Here is a 16438-nt window from a genome sequence, read left to right on the forward strand (position 1 = left end):
TCAATGTTATGAACGTGTCAGGTAGTCGCCTCACGTTGTAATTTCTCAAACCAGCAATAAATATGGCCATAGCAAAGCATGCGACTGCAGTCAAAACAATCTCAAAACTCAATTAACATTTGAGCGAGCCAAGACTTGTTGGAGGCCAAGTGACAGAGTAACGCACTCACTAAGTTATCCACTCAGTACCACCATTCGACTTACTGCCGCAGGTCGTATATAAAGCAAGGTAGCATAAAAAATTTCATGTCACTTAGAAAAATACGGTTGTGGTGGTGCTCGCGACTGACTGAAACGAAAACGAAAGTGTTGTGTAAATAGAAATTACTTAGACAAAAAAAAATAATACTGTGGTAAAATGAAAGTGTTCGTATTTGCCGGAATTTGCTTAATTAGCATTGTGAGTCTAAGCTCTGCACAATTTTCGAATGGACGCGTGTTGGATCCCCCTAATCCACAATTGTGCGCTCAAAGGATTATTCACGAAAAGACACCCGATGGCAAAGGGTGAGTAATGGATAGAAAAGTGGCACGTAGTGGCTGAGGAAATATCTAATCAATTAACACAAAATTACAAATATTAGAATATAAAGGATTGCATAATAAGGTTTTAAAATAATCATACGTGCTAACAAATTGAGAAGTGTAGAAATGTTTTAAATAAAAATGTGGCTTGTTAAGACTTAGTTTGAAACAAAATTGTTGGGTGAACAGTGATAATCACAGATAATTAGAAGTACAACTCTCATACTTTTATTGTGCGCACGTATTTTATGTTTGCTCTAAAAATCCTTATAAACATAGCAAATTTTCGATAAAATTCTTTATATATGCAAAGTGCTGATTTCAAAATGCTAGACACACAGTTATGGTACTTAAACTAAAAAAATAAAAACCGTCCATTCTCAGATACAAAATTCGCAGCGCTAAAATTTGCAAAGAAAATCATTATTTTGTGTCGCCATTCAATGAGAGTTTGCATTGTTTGAAACTTTACTCATTTCCACTTTGCTCAGCGAATCAAAAAACTTAGTCCTGAGCAGGGTTAGAAGTTTACTAGATCCACTACGATTTGAAACTTACTACACTACTCCACTTTACCCATGGTGACGTTTTTCTCATGAAGCAAAAAAAAAAATGTTGAATTGTCTACCTTTATAAAATTATGCGCGTCCTTTTAATAAAAGAATGAAACAATTCTGATAATTTTTCATGTTTCTTACAAATAAGTTTCTTATACAGGAATGTAAAATAATCATTATCTTTTAAATTTTAACCAAAAAAATCAAGAAGTTGTGATCCTTGTAATACAATTTAACCTATCACGTATTTGTGTTCATATCGAGCCCTAACCGCCAAAATAACGTAAGCGAAATTTTTTTCAAAATTTTCTTTTTGATGCAGAAATGTATCTAGATGCTCTAGGAATATTTCTGCTTCAAAAAGAAAATTTTGAAAAAAAATGTCGCTTACGTTATTTTGGCGGTTAGGGCTCGATATGTTCTATTGTAATTTACAATGATTTTTTTCGATTTTAACCAATAACGATTAAATATAATAACTAATAATTGAGTTTTATATTTCGCTCAAATGAAATTATTATTATCTTATTTTTATTTATTTTTTGATAAAAAATAATGATTATTTTATATATTTTTTTCGTTCAAAGATAATAATTATTAGTGAGTTTTATTTTTTCACTCAAAAAACTCAAGAGCTATGTATACCAGTATGATTTCCGACGCACCCTTTTTAGAGGTAGCGACACCCTAACAAACGGAACTAGTGAACCCGCATGGCGTTTAAACGCCTGAATTGAATTTAATTTTTTAAAAACCTTTTCGAAACCCCAAAAAATATTCCTAGTGATTCATGTTAAGACATTTCTGAGTAAAGAGAGGTGTCGCATGTTGTCGATTTTTCTTTCCATAAAATTTTCAATCACTCTATACCGTTAAAAAGTCCTAACTTCAAAAAACAAAATCCTTATTGCACATCTATGTACAATCCCAGTTATTTAACTTGAGTTCTTAGTATGGAATTTCGAAATAACGATGAAGATATAATGACCTTAAAAAAAATTGGTAGCAACCGCAATTAAAAGTATTCCAAACTAAAGGTTTCCTTAAACTCTTTCGTTTTTCACTAATATTTCGATATTTCATTTAACTTGTATAAGTAAAACTTCGACTTTTTAGACAGGTGGGCCTATTTAAAAGCATTTTCCAACAAAAAAAAATTTTAGATCGTGAGACGTTTTAGAGACGTGGTAGATATTTCTTTTAAATACAGATCAGAAATAAATTATTTTGAAACTCGTTTCGAATGATACCCATATTTGGACAATGCAGTTAACTTACTAAATAATTTAATTTAATTTTTTCAACAGGTGGCAACCCAAAAAAAATTCTAAACGTTCAAAATTCAAATTTCTAAACACTCGTTGATTTGATACCCAGATATTAAAATTGCATAAGATTGTGTTAAATTAAACTCAATTCAAAACCAGTTTCGAACTAAAATCTTCTTAAATATCTTTCGTATGAAATTGTTGTCATAAATATTTCAAGTAACTGATGAACTAAGTTCAATTTGATTTTTTAAACACGTGCCAACCCCAGTAAATATAGCTCAGAAATAAAGGGTTTTAACCCCATTACGATCGACAACAATCTCTTTATAATTCATTTAAGTTATTCAATAATTTAAATTTAACCGTTTCAACTGATGGCAACCCTCAGACACATCAAAAATATTATAAATTGTCAAACTAAATATTTCTTAAAACTATAATTCGACAACCAATTTTAATATTTCATATAACTTGTGGCAACCCAATTCGGTTGATGCCCATATTGTAACAATTGATTTAACTCTTTTAATAATTTGAGCTTAAATCCTTAACAGGGTGCAACTCTTTCCGAAAAAGTGAAACCTTATTGCAACTCTACATTCCAAGCCCTTTAATTTGACACGTAATTTTTGAGAATCGAACAAACGGTGCGGGTTCTAATGGCACTGATTAGTAAATAATTAGAGTTTAATTGTTCAACAGGTGGCGACTCTTTCCGAAAAGGTAGAACCTTATTGCACATCTAGAGCCCCAGTCCTTTCATTTGTCACCTAATTTGTACAAACCAGAACAACGGTACAGATCTGATGACCTGGACAAAAATCCCTTCGCGTATTATATATAGATGTAGATAAGTTCCGAAATTTTCAGGTCAAAATTTTAGTTGGTTGCGTCTTTATGGCCTTTTAAATTTTGTGCATAATCATTATTTTTAGGTGGAAAAATAAAACCCAATAATAAATATTATCTCTGGGCGAAAAAATAAAAATCATAAAATAACCGTCATTTGTGATCCAAAAAAAATCAACTAATAATTATTTCCGTTGAGCCAAAAAATGAAACTCAATACTAATTACACAGGTCTCCAAAAACAAGAGTGTCTGCATATTAAACCAAACGTCTTTATCCCTATGTTATTCGATGCGCTGAGGTCCGAGGTCTGTCAGCTCCCATTACGTCAGGTTCGTGGTCATTGAATAATATGGGGTTTTAGACTCGCTGAACCCGAATCCGAGGTCCGTTAACTTCCATTATGTCAGATCCGACGTCGTTTGAGGGTCAAATTGAACAAGAAATTTATTCAATAAAAATAAAAGTAAAATCTGTTTGTTTTTCTCAGTGCTGAATCTGAATATAGAGGGCCCTTGATTCCTCAAGATCTTCTAGAAGTCAAGCCAAGGTCATCTCAACACGCTTTGCAAGGTTGCTACTTTAGGCGTTGTTTCACGTAGAGTTCGGTTCAGTAGAGATTTAACAATTCGTATAAGACGCTCCCAGCAACCGCCTGCACTGGGATGGGCGGGGCAGTTGAATAGCCATTCAATATTCACCCTCATTGCGAGAGTCGTGTCGAATGCAAGTCTTTTTCGAGAGTCGAATCGTATCGAAAATTCCACGCCATTGCCTAAAATTTCCACTCGACTAGTGTATTAAAACGGAAAAACTTGGCAGCACTGTATAGTTTTCGACGATTTTAGTCGTTACTTATTTCATTACGACAATAGACAATGCTACTGTTGACGAGTCGTACAATTTAGCCTAATTTACGACATACGCAATGAGGCTGATTATAGTTCGCGGCTTCTTCTTGAATGCGGTCTGTATCAAATAGTTGCTCGGCGTTTTTTAACTCCTTTTGGGCGCCGATGAAATTAGTCCCATTGTCGCTTCTAATCCTTACTTGGGTCCCCCGTCGACTTATGAAATTTCCTAGGCATAAAATAAATGCGTCTGTAGACAGATCCTCGGCTAGTTCGATATGCGCTGCTCTTACAGTTAAACAAGTGAAGATAACACCCCACCTCTTCTCTCGTCACCGCCCGATTGCGACATTAAAAGGCTCAAAGAGGTCTACGCCTGTGTAAGAAAATGGTCGTGCATAGGGTGTAACGCGGTCAGCTGGCAGCTGCCCATTTGCTCAATCTGCATTCAAGACAGTTTGACCTTTCCCGTGATGGTGCTTGACGAATAGTTCTGCGACGATTTGCTTCGCCGGCAATAAAATAGGATGACGCGTCTCGAAAGGTAAATACGTTGCCATATCGATGCGACCATTGCAAAAGACCCTTTTCGTCGAGATAGGGTGTGAGACTGTACACTGCACTCTGTCTTGAAAGCTGACGCGACGAAATCTCGCTTGCGAAACACTCTTGTTGCACCGTTTTACAGATCATTATTTCTGCTTCTTCAATTTCCGCAGCGGTAAGTACATTCGACAGACGCATATTGACTGACTTTTTATTAAACAACAATTTGGCTCGTAACACCCATGCGACTATCCGTTTTGTCTTCAAGTATGAACGAAATGTAGTAAAATCAATTAAATGTTTACTTGCCTGACAATAAAGGAGACGGTTAGGTTGAACTTCTTCAAGCATTACTGCGGGACGCTCGACAATAGTGGCTCGTTCTACTTAAGGAATTCAGGGCCGTTGATGCAGAGGTTATCTGTATTGAACCTAGTTGGATTTGACGGTCGTGTAGCTGCGTCTGCTGGGTTGCTATTAGTGGGAACCCAACGCCACTGCTCAGGAACAGTTACGCTTATGATTTCAGCAACGCGATGACCTCGAAGGCCTTGTATTTTCTCTCGGAGGAATAAATCAATTGAAATACAGTCTGCGAGTAGCTCCAAAACAGAATGCGGCTGATATTGAAGTCGTGGTAGCTAACAAACATCTTACTTAATCTGGTGCCCAGTACTGCTGCTTGCAACTCAAGTCTAGGAATAGACATTAAGCGATTAGGGGCGGTGCGAGTTTTGGCCATTACGAAAGTCACGTCCACTACGCCGTTGTGCACCACGCGTAAGTAACCAACTGCTGCAAATGCTACTTGGCTAGCGTCGACAAAGATGTGCAGTTCTATGTTGCTGCTACATGAGATATTGGCCGAGTAGCACCATGGAATATGAAAATTTCTGATGCGCTGAAACTCTTTCCACCAGGGTATCCATTTCGCTGTCAGATCTACAGAAAGAGCTTCGTCCCAGTTGACGCCTTGCCTCCAGGTTTCTTGCACCATAATTTTCGAAGAGATTAAGAAATTCGCCAATAGCCCAAATGGGTCGAAAACTGCTGTTACGATGCTGAGTAACTCCCGTTTCGTAGGAGCTCGCTCACTAGAAAGCACTGATTGCGGTACGTGATGAAACTTCGTATGGAACTCGAATGCGTCTTCTTTGGTGTTCCAGTACATGCCGAGGACCTTTTCGGCGGTTTCACTGCGTTCCATGTTATGTTAATTGATTCACGCGTTGTTGGTGGTGTTTTGTTCAACGCTCTCTCTACGTTACTGCAGTTGGATATGAAATCTCTTAATTCGAAACCTGCTTCCAAATTGATGTTTATAATCTGTTGGCAGACTGTAATGGCTTCGTGTGCATCATCAAAACTGGCAACCAGGTCATCCATGTAGTGGTTATTTATTATGGCAAATGCCGCTTTCGGGAATTCTGTTTCAAATCTTTCGGCGTTTTTATTCTTCACGCGCTCGGCGATTAGAGATGCAAACGATGCATCGATGTTTCTGAAACATCGATAACATCGGGTAAAAAACCGATGTTTACCATCGATATTTGAAAATTACTCAACATCGAAAAATTGGCGATATATCGACGTCAATTTTAACGATGTTTTAAACATCGACTTTAGTTTCGGTTCAAAATTGCCATTACGTTCACATCTTTGTGTTATATTCTTTGGGCTCTGTCACACGGTCAGTATTTATTGACGTGATCCAAGTATCGCGATATTTATTGACGGTGTAGTATGCAGTATTGATGGATCGTGATCCATATCGCAAAATTTCTAAAAATTTTGAAATCTGGATCGCGGATCGCAATACCGTCAATAAATATTGAACGTGTAGCACTTTCAAAACGCGATCCATACATTTCTTCAGTACATCTTTTACTCTCATAATGTAAACATCGGCCCTGCCTTCACTCTCGGGGCTTAAAATCTTTCAAAACAAATTTAACAAATCTTAAAATAATTGTGGAATGCATTATCTGTTAATTATACGTACAAAATAAAAATAGTTTCTTGCGTCATAATAAGCGTTCAGCAAAAAAAAATATGCAAATACTGACGCGATAAATATTGAACATGTAGCATTCGTGCGCGATCCATCAATCCATCAATATCGATCGCGATCCAAATATCGTGATAATTACTGACCATGGGACAGAGCCCTTTTGGGTGAGCGTATTACGGGTGGTGGCAGCCATGCACTTAATAAAAGCAATCGGCAACGTTGAACATAGGCGATTTCCATGACGTAGTTACAGTATTTCAATACGACTTAAGGTGAGTGTAAGTATTATCTGCGCGTAAACAGCAAATCTATTATGACATTGGAAGGAAATCTAATTAAATTCAAAAAACCACCCATTGAAATGTTAACAATGTAGCAGTTTAGATGGAAACTAGGTATTTCTTGAAATTTTAACAAGTCAGTTCCAGGTATTTCAGGATTTGCAGGTTTTACAAGTAAAGCGGTTTTCGCCATTAATAAACCTTATGGAAGTTGGCGTACGTTAACAGCTTCCTGTAAAAACCTGCAAATCATGAAGTACCTGAAATATACTTATTAAAAAAGAGAAACATCGGAAAATATCGATGTATCTGTAGGTTTAGGGCGATTTTTTTCGGCATCGATGTTAATGTTTACGATACATCGAAATATCGATGTATCGATGTTGGCTCTGAAAATTTGCATCCCTATCGGCGATACGCGGTGAGCAAACTGCACCGAAAATCATCGTTGTCATCAAATACTCTTGTATAGGTTCGTTGGAGTGCCCGTTCCGCCATAAATACCGTTGTGCGTGTTGATCTATCGGTCGTACCTTTATTTGTGAGAACATCTCTATGATATCTGCCGCAACTCCGATCTACCCTTGTCTTAACTGTAACAATATGCGTAGTGGCGGTTGTGCTTGCTCGGGGCCTTTCAGCAAAGCTGAATTCAGTCACACTCCATTGACTGAGGCTGCGGCGTCGAAAACTATGCGAAGCTTGGTAGGTTTATTCGGGTTGAAAACAGCGAAGTGCGGCAGATACCAGATTTGAGGATCTGACGCATTGAGCTCTTCATCGGTTACCTCTCTGGCTTACCCTTTTTCCACATACTTGGCTATTTCACGCTTATACCGGAGTGCAAACTCTTGGTCACGGCTCATCCTCCTTTCAATCGATAACAAACGCTTTACCGCCATCTCTCGGCTGCGTGGAAGCTGAGGTGGAAAGGTTTTCCACAGAACCCCGACCTCGTAGCGATTACCTAATTGCCGCATTGTTGACTTCAATAAAGCGTTTGCTTGCTTCTCTGCGTCGGTCTCGAACTTCTCTGTAACTGGGCTTATGCCTAAGTTATCCGTTTCGAAATAGTTTAAAACCAGTTGGTGTAGCTGTTGGCATTCTCGCACGTGCAACATTCGCAAGCCTGTCGTTGACACAAACTTGGTCGGACCATACACCACCCAACCCAATGACGTTTTGATAGCCACCGGACTTTCATGGTCAGCCAGAACGGTACTCGAGCTGATACCTAAATATGCTTCATTTAAACCGAACAACAAAACAGGTTTCGCCATGCTGTAGTCTTGCAATGGCAGGTCTCTTAAATGGTAGAAATCTTCTTTAGCAAAAGACTGCTTAGGTAAATTCAGATTTTTTACCGTATGTACGATTTTCAATGAAAATCTAGTATTATCGCAACAGCTAACAATTTCAAAGGTTACCTTGAATGATTCCTCGGTCACGACCCTGTCGTTGTACCACTGGAGCGTAAGGGGTTGACGGTGACCCTTAAGCCCAATGCTCTTAGCAGTCTCGTCTTCTATTATTGTGATCGCTGACCCTTCATCGAACATTGCAAAACTTTGTATTTACCATTCGGCCCATAAAGGTTAACCGGAAGAATTTTAAATAGCTGCTTGGACGTCTGCTGTACAAGACGGCAATTATGCTTGTAAATATTTGTGTTGGCAGCCGGCATCAAACAAACAACTCTAGCCAAGTCACTAAGCCATGCAGAAAAATCTTCTACTGTGGGGTACCTATTCAGCGTAGCGACATGCTTGGCCCAGTCGAACTGCTTGTTCGGGGGCAAATCATTTGCTCTAGTAAGCAAACGTTCGATAAGTGCTGGTCACACTTCGCCAATTTCAAAAACGCTACCACATTACGCACCTTGGTAGAAAATGACACTATCTGCTCAGGCTTGTGATCGACTATAGTCGGGAGTTATTGTAATTTACTAAGCTGCTATTTTACTAAAATGTCGGGCCTACCGAACCTAAACTCCAACTCGTTCAACACATTTGGCACGTCGTCAGGGTAAATTAACATTGATGCCACTGCTTCTTTTGCTGGCCCCACCAAGCACTTTTGTAAACGCATTAAATTTTGTCGATTATTGTAGCTAAATGCCTGCGTAGTTTCATTAAAGTTGGTTACGAACAGAGGCCACTCTTCGGCATTGCAGCTAAACGTTGGCAAGCCGTATAATTTTACCGCCAAATCTGGCTGGCACAACTGTGTGTCTTACCTCGCTTGGTGCTGGATGTACAGTTACATTTTCTTCACTTTGTGGTTGCATTTCTTCTCGTAGCCTCACGATGTCCCTCTGGCTTTCCAGCGTTCTGTTCCGCAACTCTTCAACTGATGCCCGCAAGGCATTTAAAGTCGCGATAATAGCGTTCAAGTGGTCTTCACCCGCTGTGGCTAGCCGTACTGAATCCTCCATAATCGTACTTTCAAACGATGACTCGCTTTCGCTGGCTACCCTTTCCACCACTCGGCTCCGTAGAAAATAACTATCCGACTCGCGTGACATGCACCCCTTATGCCGGGCAGACGTATTAATAAGCTATAACAACTGCGCCGGTTTCGTGCCAGAAACTATGCAACTCCAGACCCACATCATGGTGACACACCCGAAAGTTGTAAAACTCAATACTGTTCCTCAAAAACGTACCACAAATTTTGCAAACTCGATTTTGTTCCTCGCAGACGTACCAGCAAGTGTTGACTCAATTTTGTTCCTCGCAGACGTACCAAATATAATGTTGAAAGCTGTAGAAATGATAAGACGATTGGCGTAGATTGACGCTTGTAGTTGGTGTTTATTTAAAATAAATTGCAATATAAAATGCTTAAATATTTGAACTTCTACTAGGCACGCTTAATTGCGCGCGTTTCAACACTGTATTTGGTCTGGCACGTCTACTCTCGTCGATATTTTCTTCGCCAATGATGGTAAGATAATTTTCCAGAATATTCGGTAGTGATGAGGAAATTTACAGCACAATGAAAAACAATGGTGGTGCCATCAGGGATACCGCTACTTTGGTTTTTACCGATTTGTATTCTATCATTCTGAATTTTGACGTATGTATGTATATGAATTAGAACGTGGGAATGTCACAGGGTGACTAACATTGAGTATGCTTACATATGTATATGTAATTCTGTGGCATTTTATTAAAACATATTAAATGACTTTAGAAGGTTTGACATTGAATTAAAAAATAATAAGTTTCGCTTACACAATTGACAATTGAGTGTGACATAGTCTCATAAAATTATAAGTCCGATGATACACCATAGCTCTGATCCAGTTCTTAATGAACTTACAGGATTTTACCCGAACTTGCAGGAAGTTCCAGGAAAAATGCTCTCGTTCCAAAATCCTGTAAATGAGAGCGAATTTTAGGAAGTTGTGTAGAGAATGAAGTTGCAAGATTTACCCGTACTTTTTCTTCTGGTAAAATCATGAAAAGTGTCAAGCAATCACTGGTTGACGTTTTTACGGGAAAAATGTTTTTTTTTTTGTTCCCGTACTTTTTGTTGTTACTCACTTTTTACTCTCATTTCAGAGAGTAATTTTGCTGTTTGCCAGTTTTACGGGATTTTTCACGAAAAGTATTGGATCAGAGCTAATTTAAAGTGTGATTATCAGGGCGGGTAAATTTTTTTACTATGCGCGTAAAGCATAATTCTAAGCGAATTTGCCGATGAAACAATGGCTCTAAAATCAATGTGGAGTTGCCAAATTGCGAATATAAGCCTTTCTTTACGACGCTACAGCGAAATGCTAATAAACCTATTTGCGCAGTTTGGCAAACTCCAAATTGATTTTAGACCCATGGATTCTTCGGCAAATTTGCTTCGAATTACACGTATAATTCTTTTGGGCTATACGCGCATAGTCCAAATACAAATTGACCCGCCCTAGTAATTATATTTCATTGTATACATTTTTTATATTAGTTGTAAAAATATCTATTACAATCAAAATTATCTCTGGCTGCTGCGACTATCAGCTAGTGATTGTATATTTAGATTTTTTAAACTTGGATTAAAAAAGGTCAATCAACTTTTATTTTAGTTTCATAAATTTTATTATTTCTGAAGTTAAGTTCTATAATCTCATTTGATCTTTTTCAGGTGATATAATTTAATGGAAAAGCAAACCTCTCTTTGAATTAGTAAAACATTTGAAATAATAATGTTAACTCGATTCCAGTTTCGCTTCACGTAACAGTAATAGTAACACGTAACAGCAACACACATGCATAAATCAGTGTTTTTACGAGGTCGTTTTGTCAGCATCGTTTGAACGACTATCGTTTCAAAGTTACGTGATTCATGCCCTGGTCTCTCAGTCTCTTGAAAGCATTGGAGTCGAAGAACAACAGCAGTTGGGTCATCATCATCATATAACAATAATAATAGATTGGCGCTTACACATATGTTAGTGTTTGGCCGAGCTTCTCCTCTGATTTGTGGCGTGCGCCTTGATGTTGTCAAATTTGCGGGAAATTAAACGAGCAATTTTTGAGTATATGTATATGTATCCATAAGTTTCTCGGCAACAGCTCTAACGTAGCAATATGAAAAATCGTTTAAAAAAAGACTTTCGAAGTTGTATTTCTTCCAATTGTCAAAAAACTTTTTATTTGTCACGGGGAAAATACCGTAAAAATTATTTGTATCGTGCGAATATCTATAGAAATTATCAGGGTTTGAAAAACTGTTAGCACAGCGACAACAGCCAAGCATTTGCTTTTTTATAAATTGTTGTTGCTTTGCTAGCCGGCAATTACAAGTATGATAATGAGCTTAGCCGACGACGCTTTAAAGGAATTTGAAGAAATGCGACAAGATGCAGAAAAAAACTTTCATTTGCTTTTCGAACACGTAGAAGAAGTATGCACCAACCTAGGTACAGAAATCAAAGTACCGCGATACAGCAGTCGCCAAAAGAATCGCTTTAATGTGAAAACCGGAGACGCCGCGGCATACTATCGCATTGCTTTTTACATTCCCTTCCTCGATACATATATTGCTCATTTGAAAAGCCGGTTCCTAAACCATAAATCAGTTTTAAATAATTTTAGTGTTTTGTTTCCAAAGTATGATTTTAACGAAAAAAAACTGAAGAATTGTTTGCTTTCTATGAAAAAGTAATCGACTGCTCGAAAAAAAACTTTCTTCTGGAGGTAAAAATGTGGGAAAAAGCGAGTTTCACACGAACATTTTCGAAATGCTCTCGAAGCATTACAAGTAGCTAGTACAACGTCTTTTGGGAATGTTTTTAAGATCTTACGTATATTGGCACTTTTTCCCGTTTCAATAGCCACACCTGAACGAAGCTTTTCAGGCTTGAAAAGAATTAAAACCTACTTGAGAAATACGACATGTCAAGAAAGGCTCAACTGTCTAGCATCTATGAATATTCACAAAGATATACATTTTTCAGTTGACGAAGTTCTAACCCCCAAAATCCCCCCGTGTATCCGCCACTGCTACTCACTTTTCATTTTTTACTTCCGTCAATACCCTTTTGCGACTTAAAAATTTGGAAATTTTTCAAGACTTATGTATGTTCATTTTCTATTTTCACTAGACAAACATTTTTGAATTGGAGAAAGAAGATCGCGTTAGCTAGGTATCCATGTAGTTGGAGTATTGTATTTAATACTTTTGAGATATGCGGCCAGAGTGTCAAATCACCATTCTGAAAGTTCTATGATCGAATCCTGGGGCCGGCTGAGAAATCTTTTTTTTAGTAACTATCTCATCAGGGGATTATTTTAACTATCCCACTTCGTTACTTTAATTCAATCTTTTTTAACTAGTTATGTTTAATTAAAATCAAGCTTTACACAATTATTGTTGCATATAAGAAAGTTGTAAGTATATGTGATGAAACAATGATTCAAGAGATAGAAAGTTAAACAGAAAAATTAACAGTATTTTGAAATGTATGCAATCACTAAAACTTGTTTCCTGCTTTTTCAGCACTTGCAGTTTAAAAAAAAACTGAATTATACATTCCTTACAAAAAATTATGCCATTAATCTCTCAACTGTTCCTAGATTAATCTCGTTTGGGTACAAGCATCAGCTTAAGCAACGAGATTTTATATGTGGCGTTGGCAAACAGATAGAGTGTCGCCTAGCATCACTGTGCACCGCGATTCGAATCTCATGCGAAGCGAATTTTATTATTTTTGATTTTTAAAAAGCGACTAGCTTTTATTATCGTTTTAGTCCTTCATTAGATATGCTAAAACAAAAGGGGACAACAAGAATAAAAAATATCGTGCTAGTTTCAACCGGTATTATAATTTCTATAAGACAAATTTTTTTTGGGTATGATAACTAAAAAGCATACGATAACGGTTATTGATAACCATTGATATATTGGATATTCTCACTTATATTCGTTCCGCGACCAAAATAAATTAAAGATAGACATTTTGCGCAACCATTTCATTCAAATGAAAAAAAAATCATTATTTTTGATCCCTGAAAAAATCTTAACTTCTCTTCATTTTTCTTTTCTGCAGCTACTTCTTTTCTTGGCGCGATCCTCAATTGAAAGGCGTGGAAGAAGATTGGTTGACAGCCAGAAACTTCTGTCGCAGACGTTGCATGGATTCAGTATCATTGGAAACTAGCTTAGAAAATGAATGGATAAAGCAGCGCGTAGTTAATGAAAACGTAAGTACACTGACCAGCGGCCAAGATTTTGTTACAGTCATTCCGCTTTTGGTATCTTTAAATACTTCATATAAAAAATTTTATAAGCACAACCAACGGGTCAGTATTGTTACAAATTTTAAAAATTCAAAAAACTAAATTCGTAATTTTTTTTATCAATCAGATCATTAGTTGAAAACCAAAATTTGTAAATGGCGAAAAATCGATAATAGACATTTTCTTCATGTTTGTTTCAAACTAGAGCTGCAAAACTATCGGTAGTGACGCCATTCGATAGTTTGAAAAATACTATCGATATTTTCGATAGTATCGTATAATACCGTGTTGTATATGTAGCGAAACTTCAACTCCGAACAAAATGTGTATAATATATACATATGTACATATGTAAATGTAAATATTTCCCATATGTAAATATAAATATCACATCTTAAACGTGAAATTCTAAATATTTTCCTTAGTTAAATTTACATCGTGACTTATTTAAGAAAAGATCATAAAATTTCACTGCACTGGCACTATCGAAACTATCGACTATCTCCAGAAAATAATCGATGTGTTTCCAAAAATAAAACTATCGATAGTACAATCGATAGTTTTGCAGCGCTATTGCAAACTAGATATACGGTTGCCAGACGTACTGATTTTATCAGTATAGTCCTGATTTTTCAACTCTTGTACTGATTTTATTCACTTTTTCAATCAGTACGCTAATGTCCTGATTTTTCAAAATTTGTACTGAATTTTCAGTTCAAACAAAATACTTTAGGACTTTCTTAAGCTTAAATTATTTAAAAAGAAGGCGGACATTGTTTTGTCGAGTGTTGTTAGTTATCTCGAAAATAATTTTCATTTTAATAATAAGAAATTTTTTATTTTTTTTTTAATTATACTTTTTGAAAGTGAAATTCAAATTAAAATTAATTTCAAAATGAAATGTATAGAATTCTTTGACTATTTAAACACTGAAAATGGAAATTATCTAATTTTTACAAGCTTTTATTTAACTTCACTTGTATGTATGTATGTATGTATCTTTGTATGTCCTGGAACTTTGCAGTCAATATTTAACAAACTTGCCGATGAGCTACAGACTTGAAACTTCAAACTTAGCTCAGTACGCGAGGGCAATGCAATATAAAAGATGACTTAATCCGCTAGGTGGCGCAGGAGTCGAGATATTTGTAAAACCCGCATTTATAGTCTGATTTGGTTCATATTTGGAACATATATTACTTATATGAAAAGAAATAAATCAAAAAAAAAAATGTTGCCGCTAGGTGGCGCAGGAGTCGAGATGTTTGTAAAACCCAAATTTATAGTCTGATCTGGTTCATATTTAGAACATATATTACTTGCGTGAAAAGAAATAAATTCGCAAAAAATTTTGCTGATAGGTGGCGCAGGAGTCGAGATATTTGGAAAACCGTATTTATGATCCGATTAAGTTCACATTTCAAATGCATATTGCTTACATGAAAAGAAATAACTACACAAAAAATTTTGGCAGTTATGTGGTATATAATTGAAAAATCGGCATCTGTGCTCCGATTTGGTTTATATTCAGAATATGTGTCTTACCTATTTAATTGAAATACATTGAAAAATTTGTTTGTTAAGGTCAAATCTAGCACGTTAGGTAAAAAGTGTAGCTAAAAAGCAGGGTGCGGAAAATTTTCTTCACATTGAAAGAAATGGACAGAGTGAGAAATATACAGACAGTATAATATTAATTGCAAGATTTCAAAAAACTAAAAAGTAGAAAATAAAATTATAGTTAAAAAACTATAAACACTCTTTTATTACAATAAGAACTAAAAAGTATAAAATAATTTATAGATATAGCGATTCCGTTTAAGAAGAATAGGAAGTTCACTGACTTCATCTAATTTACCTTTTTTAAATTAGCTAAAAATAGGATTAAAGTGATTGGCCCGTAGTCATAGTCAAAATAAAGTCCACTGTAAAGTTTGTTGCAATTTTTTACAGATATCGCATTGAAAATTATGTCAATATGCTGCAACTAACTTTACAGTGGACTTTATGTATGGAATTACTGATTGTACGGCAACTTCGCAAAGGAAAAAATAAAAGAGCTGTTGCTGCTGTGCTGACAGTTTTTCAAACCCTTATTATATGTTACTTACATTCATAATTATGCTTTGAGTAAAAATGTACTGAAAAGTACTGATTTTTTTAACATGAAAAAGTCGAACGTACTGATTTCGCGCATAAAAAATCTGGCAACCCTAACTAGATAGTATCGATGGTTTTTGACTATCGAAAACATCGATGGTTTTGGAAGCACTATCGATAGCTTTCACTCATACATACATTATTCAGCAATATACATATTTCAGAGCGCAAATGCTACTTGAAGCCAAAAATCGTTGATAAACTTTTGTTCTCTTCTTCTTCTTTTCTGGCGCTGTAACCGCATAAGCGATTTTGGCCGAGTTCAGTAAAGCACGCCAGTCGTTTCTCCTCTGTGCCAACTGACGCCAATTGGAAACGCCAAGTGAAGCCAAGTCCTTCTCCACCTGATCTTTCCATAGCAGTGGGGGCCTCCCTCTTCCTCTGCTACCACCAGCGTGTTCCGAGTTGAATACTTTCAGAGCTGGAGCGTCGGTGTCCATTCGAACGAAATGACCAAGCCAGCGGAGCCGCTGTATTTTAATTCGCTGCACTATGTCCATATCGTTGTAAAGCTCATACAGCTCATCGTTCCATCGTCTGCGGTACTCGCCGTCGCCAACGCGTAAAGGCCCGTAAATCTTCCGCAAAATCTTTCTCTCAAACACTCCAAGAGCCGCCTCATCGGATGTTGTCATTGTCCATGCTTCTGCGCC

At 36.8% G+C, this 16438-nt stretch overlaps 1 protein-coding gene across 1 annotated transcript in view; it reads left to right on the forward strand.

Annotated features, from left to right (window-relative positions):
* The first annotated feature begins 240 nt into the window (after positions 1-240).
* The window catches only part of LOC118746292, a 62496-nt gene continuing 46298 nt past the window's right edge, over positions 241-16438 (forward strand). Inside the window, exons 1-2 of the mRNA XM_036480138.1 lie at positions 241-507; positions 13436-13589. Of these exons, the coding sequence (XP_036336031.1) occupies positions 359-507; positions 13436-13589 (303 nt within the window). The 5' untranslated portion in view covers positions 241-358. The remainder of the gene's footprint in view (positions 508-13435; positions 13590-16438) is intronic.

Source organism: Rhagoletis pomonella, unplaced genomic scaffold (genome assembly GCF_013731165.1).
Source record: "Rhagoletis pomonella isolate Grant_MI unplaced genomic scaffold, Rhpom_1.0 Rhpom_scaffold_00001, whole genome shotgun sequence".
NCBI classification, from domain to species: domain Eukaryota; kingdom Metazoa; phylum Arthropoda; class Insecta; order Diptera; family Tephritidae; genus Rhagoletis; species Rhagoletis pomonella.